The 19,295-nt window shown below is 35.9% G+C and overlaps 1 protein-coding gene across 35 annotated transcripts in view; it reads right to left on the minus strand.

Annotated features, from left to right (window-relative positions):
- The window catches only part of Ptprd (protein tyrosine phosphatase receptor type D), a 462,643-nt gene that overhangs the window by 139,581 nt on the left and 303,767 nt on the right, over positions 1-19,295 (minus strand). For 15 of the 35 annotated variants that reach the window (XM_051188094.1, XM_051188071.1, XM_051188069.1 and 12 more), the window contains 6 exons: positions 17,997-18,130; positions 14,755-14,899; positions 12,483-12,788; positions 11,465-11,658; positions 8,907-8,933; positions 4,910-5,027 (listed from right to left, as the gene is read on the minus strand). In XM_051188094.1, coding sequence (XP_051044051.1) covers positions 4,910-5,027; positions 8,907-8,933; positions 11,465-11,658; positions 12,483-12,788; positions 14,755-14,899; positions 17,997-18,130 — 924 coding nt within the window. The remainder of the gene's footprint in view (positions 1-4,909; positions 5,028-8,906; positions 8,934-11,464; positions 11,659-12,482; positions 12,789-14,754; positions 14,900-17,996; positions 18,131-19,295) is intronic. The other 20 variants (XM_051188088.1, XM_051188089.1, XM_051188093.1 and 17 more) reach the window with 4 other exon arrangements.

The raw sequence follows: 19,295 nt of genomic DNA on the forward strand, positions 1-19,295 counted from the left end.
GGTACAGATCAAATATTTTCATTAATATTAGTATGATTATCAGAGTGATGAACTGTTTGTGTTTACGCTATTCTCTTCTGAGGACACACAAGTTCGATTATATATACGAAGATATGCACTGTGATCATGCAAAGCCTATTACATCTGGTATTTTTGGTGGATAAAGCAACTATTATTGGAGTTGATAGCATAGGCTACAGTTGTACGAGAAGCTGTCTTAAACAAAATGAAAGTGGGAGAAAAGGGACTCAATGTTGTTGCATTCCATAATATTCTGTGATAAAAGACTCTTAGGCTAGAGACCACATGGCCCAATAATGTTCTATAATTCCCAGCAACAGTTTTGATGTACCCTCTTGCACTACAGTTCTCAAAGCATCTTGGCTTTGCCCAAAACAATCATTTGTTTTCCAGGTAGAAACATAACTAAGCATAAGAACTCTGAGATAGCTACTGAAAACACCATAAAATACCATGTGAAGGATTGACTAAGGAGATGAAAACACACTGCCATCTATGACAGCCTACAGGAAGGGAAGCCTAAATTCTCCACAATGTGTAAGGAAAACAACAAGTAGAGTTTAAAGAAGTTGGGATAATGGCTCTAAATGGTTATTTTATTCTACTATGAGAATGATGGGACAAAAAGGGAAAAAGAATCAAGTTATAGATCACTCCATATATGGAGAAAAAGAATTTTCCAAAGGTTAATATAATGGCAATAGAACCACTTTATTAGGGACACCAAATAGGAAACATTTAAAATTTATTTGCATTACACAAACCTTGTATCCAACCACACAGGGATCAGAGCAAGTGCAGGTTCATAGGGCAATTGTGTTTTTAAAATATGCCTACCTACTGATAAAGATTAGGATGTGAAGAAGATGACACTATATATAGATTCTGGATCAAGGTTCATAGGTGATAATAGCAACCACATTCAAAGGTCTAGTCAGTAACAGAGCTAGTGTTTTACCTTGTACCTCATTAATGCTTGAGAGCTTAGACAGTGTTAAAATCTCACATACTCAGAGGAGGGCTAATGTCAGGCTTAGCAGCAACTTAGTAAACAGTAGACACAGAGGGCAAGTTACAGAGTCGATAGATAACACTGTCCTGTCTATGGTGACACCCTAATGCCCTCTCTTGCTCTTTTGTGATGCCTCTTTTGGACCTCTGTGACATGCCAAAGCCTCTCCTGGCACTTTTATTAGGGTAGCAGAGATGGTTAATACATGTGGTTACCTCAAAATTCTTTTTTAGATCAATGTCTGGAGGTCAGCAGAGGCCCTCAGTCTCAGTGGTTCTAAAGGCAGCCTCCATTTAAGTAACTGCAATTTTTTGAGCATAGCTGATTGCTCTCAGTCTGTTATATTCTCAGTCACTGCCATTTGATCACCTTTAAACACATTAGTCAGCAGAGTGGGGAAATATGTAGAATAATATACAGATCTGTCAAATCAATAAATTTTTGAATTTTTATTTTATAATATGTTTATATGCAGCTATTGTGTGAAAGAATGTGCATATGAGTGCAGGTGCCCACAGAGGCCAGAAGAGAGGGTAGGATGCTGTGGAACTGGAGGTATAGGTAATAGTGAGACACTTGATATGGGCATTGGAAGCTGAACTTGTATCCTCTGAAAAAACAATTCTTGCTCTTAACACTAAGCTATTTCCCCAGTCCCCTCAAACAATGAAGTTTTAGGTTGTCTTAAATCTCAAGGACTTAGGCAGTACACTACATATGATAAAGAAAAGTAAGAATATTAACAAGGAAACTACATACACCATAATCATTCAAACACAGAAAAGCTAGCTCCTTCATGCAAGTTTCCTTATATCAGACATAAAGATTATTTAAGTTTGCAGTAGTACTTCTGTTTGAAGAATTGAATGCTTATAGATTATAGAAATGCTATAACTACACAAGCATACACTCAAGATTCTTAATGTTAATATAACATTTCAAGGAAATTCCAAAATTATCCAGATATACTATAACTATGTATCTTTATAACCTTTACTAGGAATTTATTGCATACACTGAAACACAAGAGGAATTTTTGTGATTATATAAAAAATAAATTAACTTTCATTAATTGTTCACTAACTGCACAGCACTAAGCCATAGACAAAGCATGTATTTTTACTAGTAGGTAGGGGAGTAGTACAGGAGTATCACATGACCTCTATAAAGACAATAAGTATGACTAAAACAACTCCATTGTGAGCATTTTCATTTTGCTTACCCATGCCTCTCTCGATTAAGAAAGAATGGAAACTGTGGGAAAAAATAGCAAAATAATTGGACAACAAGGGTAAGACCCACAGTTCTAAAAATCATGTACAGTAATGGAAATTGATGTTATAAAAAGTAAGAGCCTTTTCTTTTGTGGCGATTTGGGTTGCTTGACTATAAATCCTCTGCTTTTATGTCCTTGTCCATAGGTTTCATCTCATTGGCAGTAAGGATTTCATAATTCATATAAGGCATTAACAGTACGTAACTATGTGAATATAAGTAGGGAAAAAAACCTTTCTGTTCAATTTGGGATTCCAGATCAGGGGTTTTATCATGTATTTATGTTCTAACACTGATTGCTCCTATGATCAGAGAATCATATGTAATGCCACCATATCTTCATTATATGTCTACTTTCTGGTGTGGCACAAAGTTTGATACAATAGTATTCTTTAAATCAAAGAAAGAGAGAAGTAAGGAAAGCAAAAGGAAGTATAAAATCTCCGTCTTGAAGGAGTTTTGCCATCTGTATTCCTGCTGCTTGAGGCAACTGCAGGTGGCGGGACACAAGTGAGGCAAATCTTATGACATTTAGACAAACTTGGCAGTGAGATGGCACCCAGGAGGGTGATCAACATCACAGCTGTTCTCTGCTTTCTGTCTTTACGTAGAAAGGCGTTCCCATAAAGTTGTGCGGGAAGCATCTCAACAGGAGTAAATCAAAACCATGGTAGAGACATTCCATGTAAGATTGCTCTATGACGGGATTGGAGGAGATGCCTCCTATAATTATGCCTTAATTTATCAGTTTTGATGCCAGTTCTTCCTGCTGCTTTTCCCTATGTGGCTAAGCAAAGCAAGTCTAAGAAGCACCAAAGAAGCCTCTGGTCCTTCTAAAAGGAGCAATTTGAAATTATTGAGACTTTTGATCATTTCTGTTTTCTATCTTTTGTGTAATTATCTTCTTTTGAAGCCTCTCAGAAAAGGTTAAGGAGGAAAATGAGAAAATATAAGTCTGTAAGCAATGAACCCAATCAATATGGCAACTCCATTCTAGAGAGGTTTGTGATAGTTAGCTAAGTGCTAACTTGACAGAGTCACTCAGAAAGTGAACCTCTGGGGGATGATCTTAATTGGGTGAGAGAACTCAAACTAAGCACGGGCAGCAGCAAAAATGCCTGAGCTTGAGTCCTGCACAGAATAAAAGGGAGAAAGCCCACTGAATAAAAACATTCATTTCTCTGTTTATTGACTGGAGATGCAATGTGATCGACTGTTTCAAATGCCTGTGGCCCTGACTTCTCTGGCATGACAGGCTGTTCGTTATTCCAGAATCAGCCCTTGCTCCCTAAAGTTACTGTGTCAGACTACTTCATTGCATCACCAGGAAAAGACAAAGTCAGGCTCCTGGTGGGGGGTGGGGTGGGGAGTAGTGGGGTTGGGGAATCTCTGTGTGACTTCTCTGCTCAGATGCTTTTTTTCCTGACTTTCATGTTTCTCTACATTCTATGTTAATAGCCTGCTCTGTCAGGCACAGCGGCATATGACCACAGTCATAACACCCAAGAGGCTGAGGTAGGGAGCAAAGTAGTTCCACACCAGCCTGGGCTAATTCTTAAGAAGATCCTGTCTCAAACATAACAATCAAACAATATAAAACAAACAAAAAACAAACTAACAAAAATATCTACTAAAAAGGCAGCCTTCCTCTAAGTCATCTCTCTATCCTTCAAAGACTCCTGAGAGTTAGTGCACCTACATCCTCCCATTTATCTTAGAACATCTTGAGATTTTCCCACCCACCTGGTCATTTGTTAATTTAGTAATGCATCTTAGAAAATAAATTTAATGAGAAGAAAAAACTTCATTTGTTTTATTATATACCTAGTACTGTAAATGGTAGTTGACACATAGTAGGTGCTCAAAAAAGACTTGTGGAATGAACGACTGGATCATTTGGAAACAGTACATACTTTGAAATATATATATATATATATATATATATATATATATATATATATTCTTTTGAAATATGTGTGGTGATTTGTGATTTTTTTTTGTGCTCTAACAAACAAAGTTTGCCGATGATCAGAGGATGGAGCTAGCCAACCATAGAAGCCAGGCAATGTTGGCACACACCTTTGATTCCAGTGCTTGGGATCTCATGCCTTTGATCCCAGGACGTAAGGGGCACAAGCCTTTACTAGGGAAGTGAAGACAGCTCTATTCAGCCTGACAATTTGTAGGGACAGGATAACCCCTTTGGTCTGAGAATTCAGTAGAGGTAAGAGCTAGTAGCTGGCTGCTCTGCTTCTCTGATCTTTCAGCATTAACCCCTATATCTGACTCTGGTTTTCTATTATTAAAACCAGTTAGAACTCTCTCTCTCTCTCTTTGTCTCTCTTATACACACACACATACATACACTATATGTATAGTATATGTATATGCATATGTATATAGTATGTGTATGTATGTATATATGTGTGTGTGTGTTTTAGAAATGTATATTTTTGCCTTGTTAGCTTAGAAAAATACTTCAAACTTGAACATAGTGTATTTATTTTCTCTCAGTGTATAATGAAAAATGGTAGATTACAACCATACCATTTTAAAGTCTGAAATATGGCTGAATGTACAATTGTGCACAGAAGACATTACCTGCCCCAGTGGTGGACACTAGTTTGGGCTTGCTTCGAGCACCATCTCCTTTGGTGGTATAAGCTGTGACAGTGAGGGAGTAGGAAGTTTCAGGCTGCAGCCCAGAGATGATCATTTCCTGAAATGACACACATGAAAAACACATACTTAAAGCATGCCAGGGAGAGCCTGGAGAAAATCAAGGTATCTGATGTTGGTTCTGTGCATGCCCGGACATGCCCTGTAGCCATGCTAAGTGATCAAGTTCCATGCCTTCAGCTCATGCTATGAAGATGGGTCTATTTGTTAATAGTGAGGGTGGGGATTCACACATCTTTAGAATAGCTTTCAGGGGGAATAGTTAAGAAAGAAACCTGGAACCAGACATCCTGACACACTTAAATTTAAACTTTCTTAATTGTTTAATTAAAAATATCATGATTTGGTAATCTAGGAATGCTTATCTATCTACATTTACATTTTCCAACTCAGTTAAAATATTAGAACCACAAGGGTCAGTTGAAGATAAGTGAAATGCAGAAATGTATTCTGATATACTAGCTGTTACTTGGTGGCAGCATTTTTCCCACACTGATGCCACATAGTGGTAGCTAGACTGTTGACAGGCAGGTGTAATCATGGAATGTCTTCCCCTAGGAAGTTGCTAGGTAATGGTTGACCTGTTGGATCTAGATATTGTGAGGCCAAAGAACATTTTTAAGATGTCAGGAAATTATTGCTATTTAGTTAAAAAGACTAGAAATAAAAGATCATACAATAAAGAGAATATTCTGGATATTTAGTTACTAGGCCATACAAATAAGAATGAGACGAGTTCATAAGGTCAGTAATGTTTACTTAATTATTTCTGATGATTCAGAAAAGGTCCAAATGACAAACTATCTGCACATTCTGAGTTTTTCTTTAATGAGGGCCCAGAGCTATGAAGGCTCTAAGACTGGATGATCATTGAACTGTATTTCTAAATTAGATATTATATGATTCTTCAGCTAGAGCTCTGTCTAGTGACTTGTTCTGATGTTTTCCTTAGATCTTTACATAATACACACAAACATACAGAGCATATACAAAGCAATTAACAAGCTATTTTACTTTTATGCATAACTATGTTTTCACATTGACTATGAATATATTTAATAAAGTATTCAATGTCATAATCTTCCAAAGCTAATGGCAATATGAATGAGTGAGTGTGATGGACTAGACCATGACAAATATAGCAGAAATTTTCTTAGCAAAGCAATTTATAGGTACCATGGAGTATAACTGCTGAAAGTGATGCCAGATATGACAGATTTGACAAGGTACTTTCTCAGAAGAATAAGAATATCATCATTGTGGAAATTGAAACAATTCCAATATCATTCTGTTGAATGCTTAAAGATTTATTCAGGCACATAAATGGACTTTTTAAGAAAAATATGTTTTATCTTCAGAATCTTGAAATGCTTTTGCTAACATTACAGAGGACATCCAGACCAAGTAACTACTTTGCAGCAGTGTTATACAGTATAGTGGACAAACCGAATATTTCAGAAATGATGATGACATAGATGCTAACTTCCTTCAAGGTCTCCCAAGGTTAGCAATGGGTAGCAGACAACCTTCACATATAGATGAAATTAGTCATCAAGTGTGGGGCCACTTTAATTACTTATAGGGTTTTCATCCATAAAATTAGGGATGGCCAGGTGTCTTTCTCTTTGCTCAGGTTGGTATAGGACATAGTAATATACACCAAAACAGTTCAAGTCCTTTGTACTAGTAAAGATCAAGCAGCACAAAACATAACTACAACAATCATGATACTATGTGGGCTACGTTCCCTGATTTTAAGTAAAAAACTCTTGCATTGTGCTATGGGGCAACTCTGTGAGGCAATGTGACCATGTCAAGGTTCCTGCTGTCCCTCATCACCTCCTGTCCCATCTGCACTCTTGCCTCTTGAAAGTCTGTGTCCCTAAGGGTCTGTCCCAATGCTGTCAGCCTCATTCCTAATCTTAGAAAATGCCGCATTTATTTTGGAACCTGAAATAATTATTTCTCCCCACATCCCAAGTTAATGTGCACTGCCAACTTGGCCCTTTGCTCCAAGTAGCAATGTAAGGGAAAATCTGCTTGGTATCTTCCTGTGGCTTTTTCAGGGTTATCTCACCTTAAGTTCAAGTTGAAAAACTGGGAAACAATCTCCAAAGTAGACTTTGCCTTGTTGCATGTTTTAAGGACAGATGATACCTCTTTAAAATTCATGGGCTACTTTTGACCTCATTTTCTTCCTTAAGTTCTTCATCAGTAAGTTTCTGTCAATTTTTTATTTAAAATGTTGCTTCCTTTTCAATTTTTGTTGGATTTTAATCTCCTCATGAGTAAATTAGAAAGTAACTGTTTTATTTATATTTTCTGTCTTTTTATGATCCAATTTATCCATTAAGTCATTATTTTTATATGAAGTAGTGACCCATTCAGTGGGCCAGGAAATTATATTAATCAGCCAAGACCAGTTTTAAGCAAAATAAATGCAATGGACCTGAGTACAAAATGTTGAGTTTATAGTAGATTTAAAGATAAGTATGGCTTTATAAAACTTTTATTTCTTTCAAATATGTACTTGAACTTATCATAAATATTTCTTACTATGGATCTTTGTCATTTAAATTCTGCTCTGCACTAAATTTTATGAAACCTGATACACTATTCATATTTCCCCAAAACTCCAACAGGAGCTTTGTGCTTTGGCAATAAATATTTATACATTAAGTCTCATGGCACCCAGTGGCTACATTTGCTAACATTTAAAACACTTTGATTTGTATTAGGTTTGTATGGTCATTGTTATAGCATTATCATATCCATATGATTTGAGTATAGTATAGTAATGAATACCAAAGGATTACTAAATAGTAATTCTACTCAGTCTAAAAACAAGAAAATGCTCTTTGTAATTTCTGTATTATATTTTTTTAAATTATTTTTTTCAATACATCTCCAGGATAAAGGAATGAAACAATTCTTAATCTTCTACTGATACCTCAGCTGTCAAACATTTACCTTTTTGCTCCATTCCACAGCAATTTTATTACAAAAAGCTTCTATGTGTGTCCAATGAGCAGTTTCATTGTCACAAGACCAAAGGTCAGTCCCATTGACCTCCATTGGCTGCACCCACTGAGAATTGCTATGACCAGTGAACATTTCTTCCTTAGATCCAAATATACACAGATACTCTCACCTATGGAACTGCAGATCATCTCTTCCATTCTCAAATATACTGTCATCCCTAGCAGTTATCTCTGAAATTATAGCCCTATTAGTATAGCTATTTATTTCTAAGACATGGTGGTTTTATTTATGGCATTTCTTTGGCTGCATTTCATAACTGTTTCAGAAATTTTTATATGTTTCTAGACTACTTTCTAATTCTTGTAAGAACTTAGATGGCAGATTTTCTATCACATGACCATCTTGCATAGAATAAGCCTTTTAATGTTAACTTAAACTTCTCATACAATTTAAAGAAAATCCTCCTTCTGTGAGACTCTTTTTACTTCTTGACATGACCAAGTATTTGGTATTTAATTTTTTCTATATGTGACAAAATTTAGAAAGGGCTAGGGGGAATTAATCTGTTTCAGGTCTATATTATGTGACATAGTGACTGTATAACCCAAGTGTGGAAAATATTAGTAACATCTGCAATCACTCCATCTAAAGCATGCTTCCTCTAATTGTGTCATAAGGAATAGTTAGTAGCAGAAATCGAAGTAAACACTATGAGCTCATGACCTTCCTTATGCAATCAGTAGCACCATGCTCATTTTTATAAAACCAGAAACAGACTGAAAAGTGCATACATAGTTAAGACCAATTAAAAATAGTCCATTAGTTCATGCAACCAAGCAAATGTGATAACAAATCATGAGCGAGTGAAAGACTGATGTTGAAAAAAACACAAGCATATAAGGTCTGATTTTTTTTCAAACAGTAAAATTTTACTCACATGTTCAGTAGTATCATCAAATTCCCACTGATTGAGGTTAAGGAAATGGGGGAAAGGGACAAAATAAAAAGAAATGAAGAGAAACTTGTACCCTTATAAAGATGATGTTATCCTTTAATTTAAAATAGGAAACTGCATTCACTAAAACAACGTATACACTAACACTCCAAAGAATAAATGCATTATGACATAGCCATTCTTACCTTAAAAAAATTAAGGTAAATATGTGTCATTGTTATTACTCAAACTAGCTAATTTTTATGAACTATATGGTTTACTAAAGAAGCCAATACAGCACCTTACAATCTAATGTTTCTGACCTCATATTACTTTATGCCATCAATATTTACTTCTTCCTTGGATTGTGTAATTAATCTGTTAATATTTTAGTTACTTTTTTATACTGAAATCATATATTTCAATGAAGACTTGCTAGAGGTAGTTAAATTTCAACAAGGAGTCAAGGAACAAGAGAGAAATAAAGAAGAGAAAAATTAGGAAAAATTAATAGACAAATGTCAAAATAGAAGAGAGAAAAGATATAAATTTATTAGCTATATAAAAAGAGGCAGAGAGAGAGATGAGGTTTATAATGTAAAATAGCTAAAACCAAAGAAGAATATCAAAGCATCATCATGCTTTTGTTTTCCAAAATTTGAGATTATAAAATAGCAATAATACCTTTATTATCATTATATGATAGACTCATTCTACTTTAAAAGCAGTATGATATAAACAAAAATGTATAAAAATCATGTTGACTTTTGATGTCCCTCCACTGTTTGAAATTGTTGTACTTTCTGGAGTTTATAATTATCTTTTTGAAAGTAAATATTTAATAACATCTTTTCATTCATCTTCCAAAATATTTCTTTGCTATGCATCAATTTTATTCAAATGACAAATGGAAGTATGAATAAAGGAACTAAGGAACTGGAAGACAGTCGACATATCAGTGGGTACAAGTCTAAGGTAAAGTTGGCCCCAAAGACAACTGTGTCCTGCCAGACTTAAGCCACAGAAGTGAGCCACAAATTTAGATCCTTTCAAACCTTTTGTTAGGATGCCTCAAAATAGAAGCAAACAAAAACACTTTGTGAGTTGACAACATAAAAAGTTTTTAGGGTAAATGTTTTCATTAGCATTGTAGGGATACATATTTCCTCATATATTTCAGAGATAAAACTGGATAACTCAAATAAAAGTTTTCATTTGGTTTCTGGTCATTTATATGTTCACAGGAAAGGTATTTTTATTTCAAATTTTAAATTTCACAAACCCCATCATTTTTCCTGCTCACCCACCATGGGCTTATTTGAAACATCCAGTATCTTAAATATCCTATAACCACAGGATCCCACCAATGTCAGTACAGATACGGCAAGCTAGGCCCTAGACTATGTACCATTTCCAACAGAGCAGTTATACATTGAAGTCTTCCTTTCCCTCCCAGGAAAATATCTGAGGAGCAAACAGATTAATCAAGCATTCATTTGGGGAGTTACCCCTAAAGTAGAGGGAAAATGAAAATGTTAGATGCTTTGCTTTGAACAACTGTCAGGCAGGGATACTGTGGTTGGGAAACACTTCCCTAAGGTCAACCAAACATCTTACACAAGCAATTGCTAATTATTAGTAGTTGCTTTTGTTTGCATGGACTGTGTATGCAACAGTGTATATATGATTGCGTGGGTGCATTTATGTGTGAAGATTCATGCACACCTGTGTGATTGTGAAGATCAGAGGACCACTTGGGATATTATTCTCAGGTACTGTCCACCTGCTTTTGAGCAAGGATTTCTGACTAGCCTTGAACTTGTCAAGAATGCTAGATTGTCTAGCCAGAACATATAGCTATTTCTGCTTTTCCAGTGCTGGGATTACAAGTATATGTTACCATACCTGGTTTTTTCAAAATGAGGGTTTTGGTAATGAAACTTAGGTTCTAGTTGGAAAGACTTTACCCACTGGACATTTCCCTAAGCTCCATAGTAATTTTTTTAACTTGGTCCAGTACAGGAGATCATGTTTATTCTCTTGGAAACCTTAATTTAATTTTTATCATCTATGTCATTATCTTCACCGTCTGGGACAGGAGACAATTATTCTCATAAATATGTGATCTGATGAAATACTAAATAAAATACTGAGTTTTGTTTTCTGCATTAAAATGCCTGTTCTCTGGTGAAAGAATCATGCATTAAGAAATTAGATCAACCTCTAAACAGAGCTTAAACAGAGCAGAAGGTAGATCCTATTGGCAAAGCTGTAGCTTGGAATACTTTCTTTTGATTAAGTTAAACCCATTTCTTATTGAAATTAGAAATGTGAATTTGAACACAGATATAAAGAATAGAACACGTATATTTTAAAGTGACTTTTTATCAAAATTAAAAGGATTTTATTGCAGTTTATTTTTAGTTGATATTATTTCTAATTGAAAAGGTAAATATACAGCAATGGGTTTTAAAGTCTAAAATTTATGTAGGTTTTTAAAATAAAAAAATTAACAATTTGGCCAAGGCTAGAAACAATGTTATTCAATAAAATAGGCTCACCTGTGCATCAGCCAGCATGATGTCCTTCAGCATAGGCTGGCCCTTGGGCTCGCCGTTTTCCATTCTCACATAGTGCACCTGATATCCTCTTATCTGGCCATGCTGCTTATTGGGCACAGGTGAGCGCCACGAGACTTTAACAGCCGTGGCATTGACAGCCTCCACCTCGACTTTTCGAGGAGGACCACTGGGAACTGCAACAACATCATGGGTAAAAGACAATTACAGGCACTTGCCACCCAGCAAGAGTGCTTTCTTTACTTAAAAATGGGTAGACCCACTATGCTTCATTGAAGAACACAAACATCTTCAACTAGGGAAAATGCTCAACCAATCTGCTCTATATTTTAAGAAAAGATCAAAAAGCATGACCGATGCAAAAACCAAAATGGAAGAAAAAAAAAAAAGAGTATCAGAGAAATAGAAAAACATGTAAAAAAAAATGTACAAAAGCCAAGGAAGATGCTTTGAGGTCCAAAGCATTAAAGCACAAAGAAGTATTGCATTGAAATAATAACAAAAACAGATTGTTGATAGTTGTGTGTTTTTTAAAGTTTTCAGTTTTAATAGCAGAATAAAAAGATTCTTGACTATATGGATTCTTCTTTTTTTTTTTTTTTCTCATATCAAAAGGTCGTTCCATACAAGAGATGCCAAAAATCGCAAGACAAAAGACAGTAAGAAGGTGGCAGTTTTGAAAGTTAATTCCACAATGAAATAGAATTCAATAAAAATGCCAACAAAAATACAGGAGCCTTGAGATGGAGGTACAGTGAAAATCTGGATCATAGGACCATAGTAGCAAAGTGTCCCTTTAAAAGACAGAAAATTGTTGAAATTGAAAAAAGAAAAAAGCCCAGGATGTAAGAAAGGCAGGTCTTTGGCAAAAACAGTTACATAATAAAAATATTGGATCAAAAATGATGAGCAGAAAAAAAAGAGAAGATAACTGTTAGCCTATCAAAAGCAGACCCAGACTGTGTCAGAAGTTGGAACTGATGGAGCGGAGGCAACATACCATCTTCATCGGTTCGAATCAACACGGACAAGCTCTCAGGGCCAGGGCCGACATCTGTGTGGGCAGTCACTGTGATCCGGTATTCAGTCCATTTTTCCAGCTGTTCCAAAAGGTATTTGGTAGTATCCGAAGGAATTCCCAAAACCTCATGAGGCTTGTAGTCTTCCCCATCCACTGCAGCATACTTGAGGGAGTATTCAGTGATAATGCCATTCTGTTTTTCCACTGGTGGAGGTTGCCAACTTACCAAAATACTAGTGGAACTTGGGCTGGTGCAACTAATATCTTGAGGAGGAGCTGATGGCTCTTATTTTGGTAGTGAGTTAAAGGAGGATTTGAGTGATAGGACAGGAGTGGTTGGAAAAAAAATGATAAAACAGAAAAGGCAAAAATAAATAAATGAACAATAAGGGCAGAAAAACCAAAAAAAAAAAAAAAAATAAACTTAAAATTTTTTTAACATAAATTTATGTACCTTGGCTTAGTAACATGAGTAAACAGAAAATGAATCAATGATCAAAATAACTGTTAAATAATGAATGGGGGAAAATGAGTGAAAATGAAATCTTGTGATAATCGAGCCTCAAATAAAATTACCTACCTGCAATTTAAAAATCTTCTTCTAAACCAACTCCTTGGTAACTCCCATTTCCCACTCTATTGACTAACCCCCCAAATCTAAACTAATTCCATGTTTATAAACTTGAGATTTTAAATGTCATTTGCTTATACCATTCTGTTTGCTCCTCTCCACATTCTGGAATAAAGGAAGCTCATGCCTAGCCTTCATTTATGGAAGGATATTGAAGTGTACAAACGTACAGTCACTGATAGATGCCCTCCTACCACATTCAATCAAGAAAAAAAGAAAAACCCATCAAACATAAAAGGGTTCACCCTCTCTAAAAAATGATCTAAGTCAGCCTGACCAGTTTTAATGAAAAATGTTAATCTAATATTCATTGTAGCCCAAATAAAATGAGCATGCAGAATCATTAAAGGATGAAAATGCACAGGCCAAGATTTACCTACCTAGGGCAATGTCAGGCTTGTTGATTCTGACTGTACTTACCCTGAGTCAGCTTTCAGCTTTTTTATTATAACTCTTCTTGTGACACCATTGCTAGTAAAGAATTAGATCCCACCAGCAAATTTTGGTAAAATTGGTAATAGTCATCTATCCCTTACAACAGGTCAACAATACAGTAATTAAAAAAATACCTATTCACCCCCAAAGAATCACCTAGAAATTATACAATTTATACTCAGTAATTTCATATTTTTGTATACAATAATTTATCTAAAGTAGATTTACATGAGAGTTAAAGCATACACTTTTACTGCCCATTCTAAAAGAAGCCGGCCATCTTCTAAGCAATTATTCCCCATCAAATTACCCCAATACATCACTATGTCAGGAAATATAGACAAAACACTACACACAAAAATCCAAGACAATAGCTACGAAAATATTCAAGATAAACGGAATGGATGTCTAATTGTCAATACTTATTAAAGAGCAAATGATGGTATTATGAGCCATAACACTTTCCATGAAAAACAGTCTTTTAGATAATATTTATGGAAAACAATATGTTCTGGGCATAGAGAAGCCCCATTGTAACAAATTCAGCTGTGCTGCAGCGTGGAGGCTCAAAAGAGATAGTTAAGTTCAGGGAACAAAATGACATTCAGGGAGCAGATGTGCCAGTGATTATTCCATTATTCTTAGATTTATCTAAATGGAGGCTTTCTGTGAATATTCTCAATGTCTACATGAACACTCACAGAGTAAGAAACCAGTTTATGCACTGAGCTTTCCTCCTGACTAGGAACAAATACACGATACTCATTAGTTTTTAAAGAAAATTGTTTTGTATTTTACCACGCTGTACTCTGATGTGCTCTTGCCTGGTTTCTCTGCAGTGCTTTCAACCAGATTTTTTTTTTCCATACAGCTATATCATTTACTGGATGAGGACAGATCTAATTATTGTGCCCATTTCCCAGTTATGGAGGTTGACTAGGTTCACTGAACATTTCCATTTAGGACATGGAAAGCAGGTTCTATTATTTGGATCATGTTTAAACATGTTTAAACATAGGACAGCATAGGTCCTATGTTTCTAACGTCTCCAAACAGGGTATTTATAGCCACAGATACTTGGTGACGCTTCAGCACATTGGCAGATTAGTTTCTTGGGTTTAAAAAATTGTCAGAAACATTTCATATTGAGAACTGGGCAGCAAGGAAGCAAAGAGAGACACCTACTTGATTGCATTGTTCTAGCTGATATTTCAGCCGTAGAAGCACCCAGGCCTTGAGGAGAGCGTGCTGACAAACGGAAGTAGTAGAGGCTGTTTGGTTTCAGTCCTTGCAGCCTGTAAGATGCACCTGGCTCAATGGCGATTCGTTGCTGCAAGTAACAGAAAGAGTTGGTCATTTTTCCTGGGAACTGCTACAAATATGGCTTATTCGATGTTTATAACATCAGACTTCTGGCATAACCAAAATGCCATCAAAATATAGTAAAGAGAATCAACAATATCCAGGAGTGTGTAGGGAATTATATCACAAAGGTGCCACAGTTGAAAAGTATATTTCTACAAATGGTGGTTGAAATTGGGATGCCAATGTTGGTCTTTTCAATGCTGACAATTATCCAACAGCATAATATAAGAGTCAAGGAGAGGACAAAGTTGGATGCTTTCCACTGTAAAGATGTACAAGATACTGTGACCACAAACAAAAGACATCAGCCATCCTTGATCATGTAGAATGATGGAGATGCAAAACTCTTTTCATCACATACTCAGGTTTTCCTCCAGACTATCCATAATCCAAATAAGGGCAAACATCAGACAATTAAAACTAGCAATATTTCACAAGATGTTGTTAGAAAGAAGTGAGAGACTGGGGGCATAGCTCCATTAATAGAGTACAGCATACACAATGTGCACAAAGCCCTGGTTTGGATTTCCTACCATAAAACAACACCAACAACATAAAACAGAAGCAACAACAACAACAAAAATAGATGTGGTGATTTATCCATTCTTGTAGTACCACCATTGGGGAAGTAGAGGCAGGAGAATCAGGAATTTAAGTTCATTTTCAGTTACTTAGTGAGTTTGAGGACAACCTATTTTAAAAACAAACATAAAAACAGAAAAAAAATTTGAAAACCCTAAAAATGATCTCAAATTACTGATGACACTAGAATTATTTGTGACAGTCCTAATAATTTCAAAGAAATAAAACTATTACTGTTGGTTTCTCCAAAAAAGTTGAGAACTTTTTTTTGTGGTTATAAGGCCCACAGCTAAAATAAAATTATATACTTCTCTATACCAATTAATATTATATGGGAGTCTCAAACTAAGATTCTTGTTTATCAAATCTGGGTTTCAAATCTGTCTTTCCATTTTAGCAAAAGTATATCTGTCTATGTATAATCACTCTCAGGTAGTGCATCAGTCCAGAGTAAACATTAAGACATAAACATAGATAATTGAATAGTGTCATAATAATCTTAAAGTTTTTTTTTTCTAATCAACTACTGCTGGATAGTCACACAACTGAATTCAGACAAAGACAATTAAATATAAACATATAGAAAACTTTTTCAGAGTGCTCTGGCTTTTAAATATAAGGGCACTTAGAAACTTCAGATATACCAAATAAGAAAACAGAATTCTGTCACCTAAACAATTGTAAAGCACTGTAGTACATGGAGAGCTAGTACCCTCTCTAGTCCCAAGGGACCATCATATACTCAACTCATCATATGAATGAAAGAATAAAAGAACAAAGGAATTTTCATTTGGTGTTGATGAGGATTTAAATTGACTTAATATTGACTTACTGTATATTCCTCAGGAACAATAGTGTAGGTTTTGAGATTTTACTGTGAGTAAACACGATTGTTTTCCAATAGTTAATTGATATTGCTTTGTTATCTGTGTTAGGTAGGTGTTTTTATTTTTTATTTTATTTTATGTATTTATTTTGTTAACTTGAAATATGCTAGGGTCACCTGGGAAGAGGAAACTGCTATTGAGGATATATATGTCTCCATCATACTGGCCAATAGAGAAGTCTCTGGGACATTTTCTAGATTAATTATTGATGTGGGAGGACCCAGTCCACCATAGGCAGTAGCACACCTGACATGTGATTGGGGGCTGTATGAGAAAATAAGATGAGCAAGCATGGAGCATGGGTCAGTTAGTAGCATTTGTCAATGATTTATTCTTCAGTTCTTGCCTTCATGTTCCTGTTTGGGCGTTAGCCCTAATGTTTCTCAGTGATGGATTGTGGTCAAGATAGCTGGGAATCCAGCATGGGACTGACTCAGAACCACTGAACATGGGTCTCAGCTAGAAGGCCTGAGCAGTGTAAGGGACCTCAGACAGTGGAATCAGGATATAATCCTGGTGTACAAAAGGACCTTGAGGACACATCCCCATATGGAGGGATACTCCCTTATCCTAGAGACAGGAGAGAAGTCCTAGTCCCTACTTCAAATGAATTGACAAATTTAGTTGACCCCTCCTGGATGGCATCACCCTACATGTAGAGTGGGGGGGGGTAAGAGGGGAGGGTGGTGGAGTGCATGTGAGGGGGGAGAGAGTTAAAAAGGGAGAGGGGAGGGAGGGAGAGAGAACTGGCATCTATATGTAAAAGAAAAACAAGTAAGTAAATAAATAAAAAAGATATGTACCCCAAATAAACCTTTACCTCCAAACTTAACTAACACAGCAACTGGTTCTGAGAGTGTGCTATTACTGGGATGTATCTGACCATGTTGTAGGTTGCTTTTGGTGGGGGTTGGTAGAAGCATTGAGAAATTTGGGTTGGAAAAACTCAGAGCTTATTGAGCGGTTCTGGACAAAGTTGAAAGATAATGGAAACAAAGCAGATAATGGAAGACTGACTGGTGAACTCTTAGAGGGATATTTGGGAGTCTCTCAAAGAGTTTTAGATCTCTGGTAGTGCTAAGTATACATATATTGTGTTTCATTTCTCTTTTGTTTTCTATAACATAAAAATCTATTATTTAACTGTACAATATATTGTTTGTGTATATATGTGTGTGTGTGTGTGTATGTGTATGTGGGTAGTCATATGCATATCAAATAATGTTTAGCATGACAGCAAACATTTGCTATGGGCATCTTTCTCTTGACTCAGTCTGAACAAATCCATCTCCTTTATAACTTTTAGAAACTCATAACTCTCAATCAGTCATGTGTTTACATACTGGTCTAAATACATACTATGAGCTATTGCAGAAGAAAAGTGAAAGTGTCCCTCTTCTTCCTAGATTTTCCTTGACTTCATGCCTGTATAGTAAGAAACCTGGGGGCTGAATCAAAAACGTTTCACTTTGTATCATAGTTTTTATGGCTGTCATCCTCCAAGTTTCCAAATAGCCATTTGAGTTTTGGTCTATTTCCTCTTTTTCATGAGTAAACCTTTTCCTCATAGAAGAAAAGATTCCTAAGTCTTACCTCTTCTCCTTGCTCCCCATCTCTGTAGACCAGTTCATAACTGGCAATGGTATCTGAACGTGGCGGTGTCCAAGACAGCAAAATACTTGTTTCAGATTCAGGTTCTGCTTTGAAGTTTAGTGGCTGTCCTGGTACTAAAAAGAAGGAGGCAAGCTACTGAGCTCATCATCACCACCATCATTCAGACACTCTTCTGGTTAAGTAAATGTTACCCATAATAAAGAGAGAGTCCCTTCCAACCTCAAAGAAGGTCTCCTTGCAGAAAACTCATTTATACTTCTCAAGAGGATAATCATAACATACTGAATATTGTCCCATTTCTTGAGCAGTTTAATATGCACACAATATGAAATAGAATTAATAGGCTCATTATATGCATATCTCAGAAATCAAATACAAATATAGTAAAATTATGGACTTCAAATAACATATTAAAATATATTATTCATATCATATACACAGATAATCCCTAACTACATTCTCCATATTTGTTCTTATACCCAGAAATAAGTGTAGTTCTCTTTCTTCATCAAGGAAACATCTCTCTGCAACAGATGGAGAAAATTACAAAAACCCAGAATCCATCGAAACTCAGTTGTGGAACACAGTCCCAACTGATTCATCTATAGCACAACTCCTTCACTTATGGCTCATGAATCATTGAGGATGAGGGAGCAGAAAAAAATGTAAGAACCATCTGAATGGGGAGTATGCTCTGAGATTTTGGTTCCTAGAAATGCCAAAGGTTATACCCATGAAGTTTCATCAATATGGCTGCCTAAACATGACCTGAACAACGATGATACCAATAAACATGCTAATGTAGAAAAGGTAAAGCTCAGGAGGCTTCAACCCTACACTAAGAACTACAGACAACTATGTAAGGACTGCAGAAAGCAGGGGAAAATAGTCTTCCCCAAGAAAGAGCACATCAATTTGTTTTCCAATGCCAAGCAGTCAGCCCTGAAATTAATTATATACAGAACAATAACATTGTACAGATAAATCAAGTTTTCTTTATATATTTAGGAATACACACACACCCACACACCCACCCCCCCACACACAGAGAGAGAGAGAGATAGAGAGAGAGAGCTACACATAACAACAAAGAGAGGCCATTAATTCCAGAGAGTAAAGTGGGAGGTATATGGAAGTTTGCAGGAAGGAAAGGGAAGGGGAAATGATGCAATTATATTATAGTCTCAAAATCTAAAAGGACATATTTTTAAAATATACCTAAGAGAAATTAAAACTAAGAAGTACTAGTTATATAAAAACTTTCAATATTTACAACTG

The sequence above is a fragment of the Phodopus roborovskii genome, unplaced genomic scaffold (genome assembly GCF_943737965.1).
Source record: "Phodopus roborovskii unplaced genomic scaffold, PHOROB, whole genome shotgun sequence".
In the NCBI taxonomy this organism is placed as follows: Eukaryota; Metazoa; Chordata; class Mammalia; order Rodentia; family Cricetidae; genus Phodopus; species Phodopus roborovskii.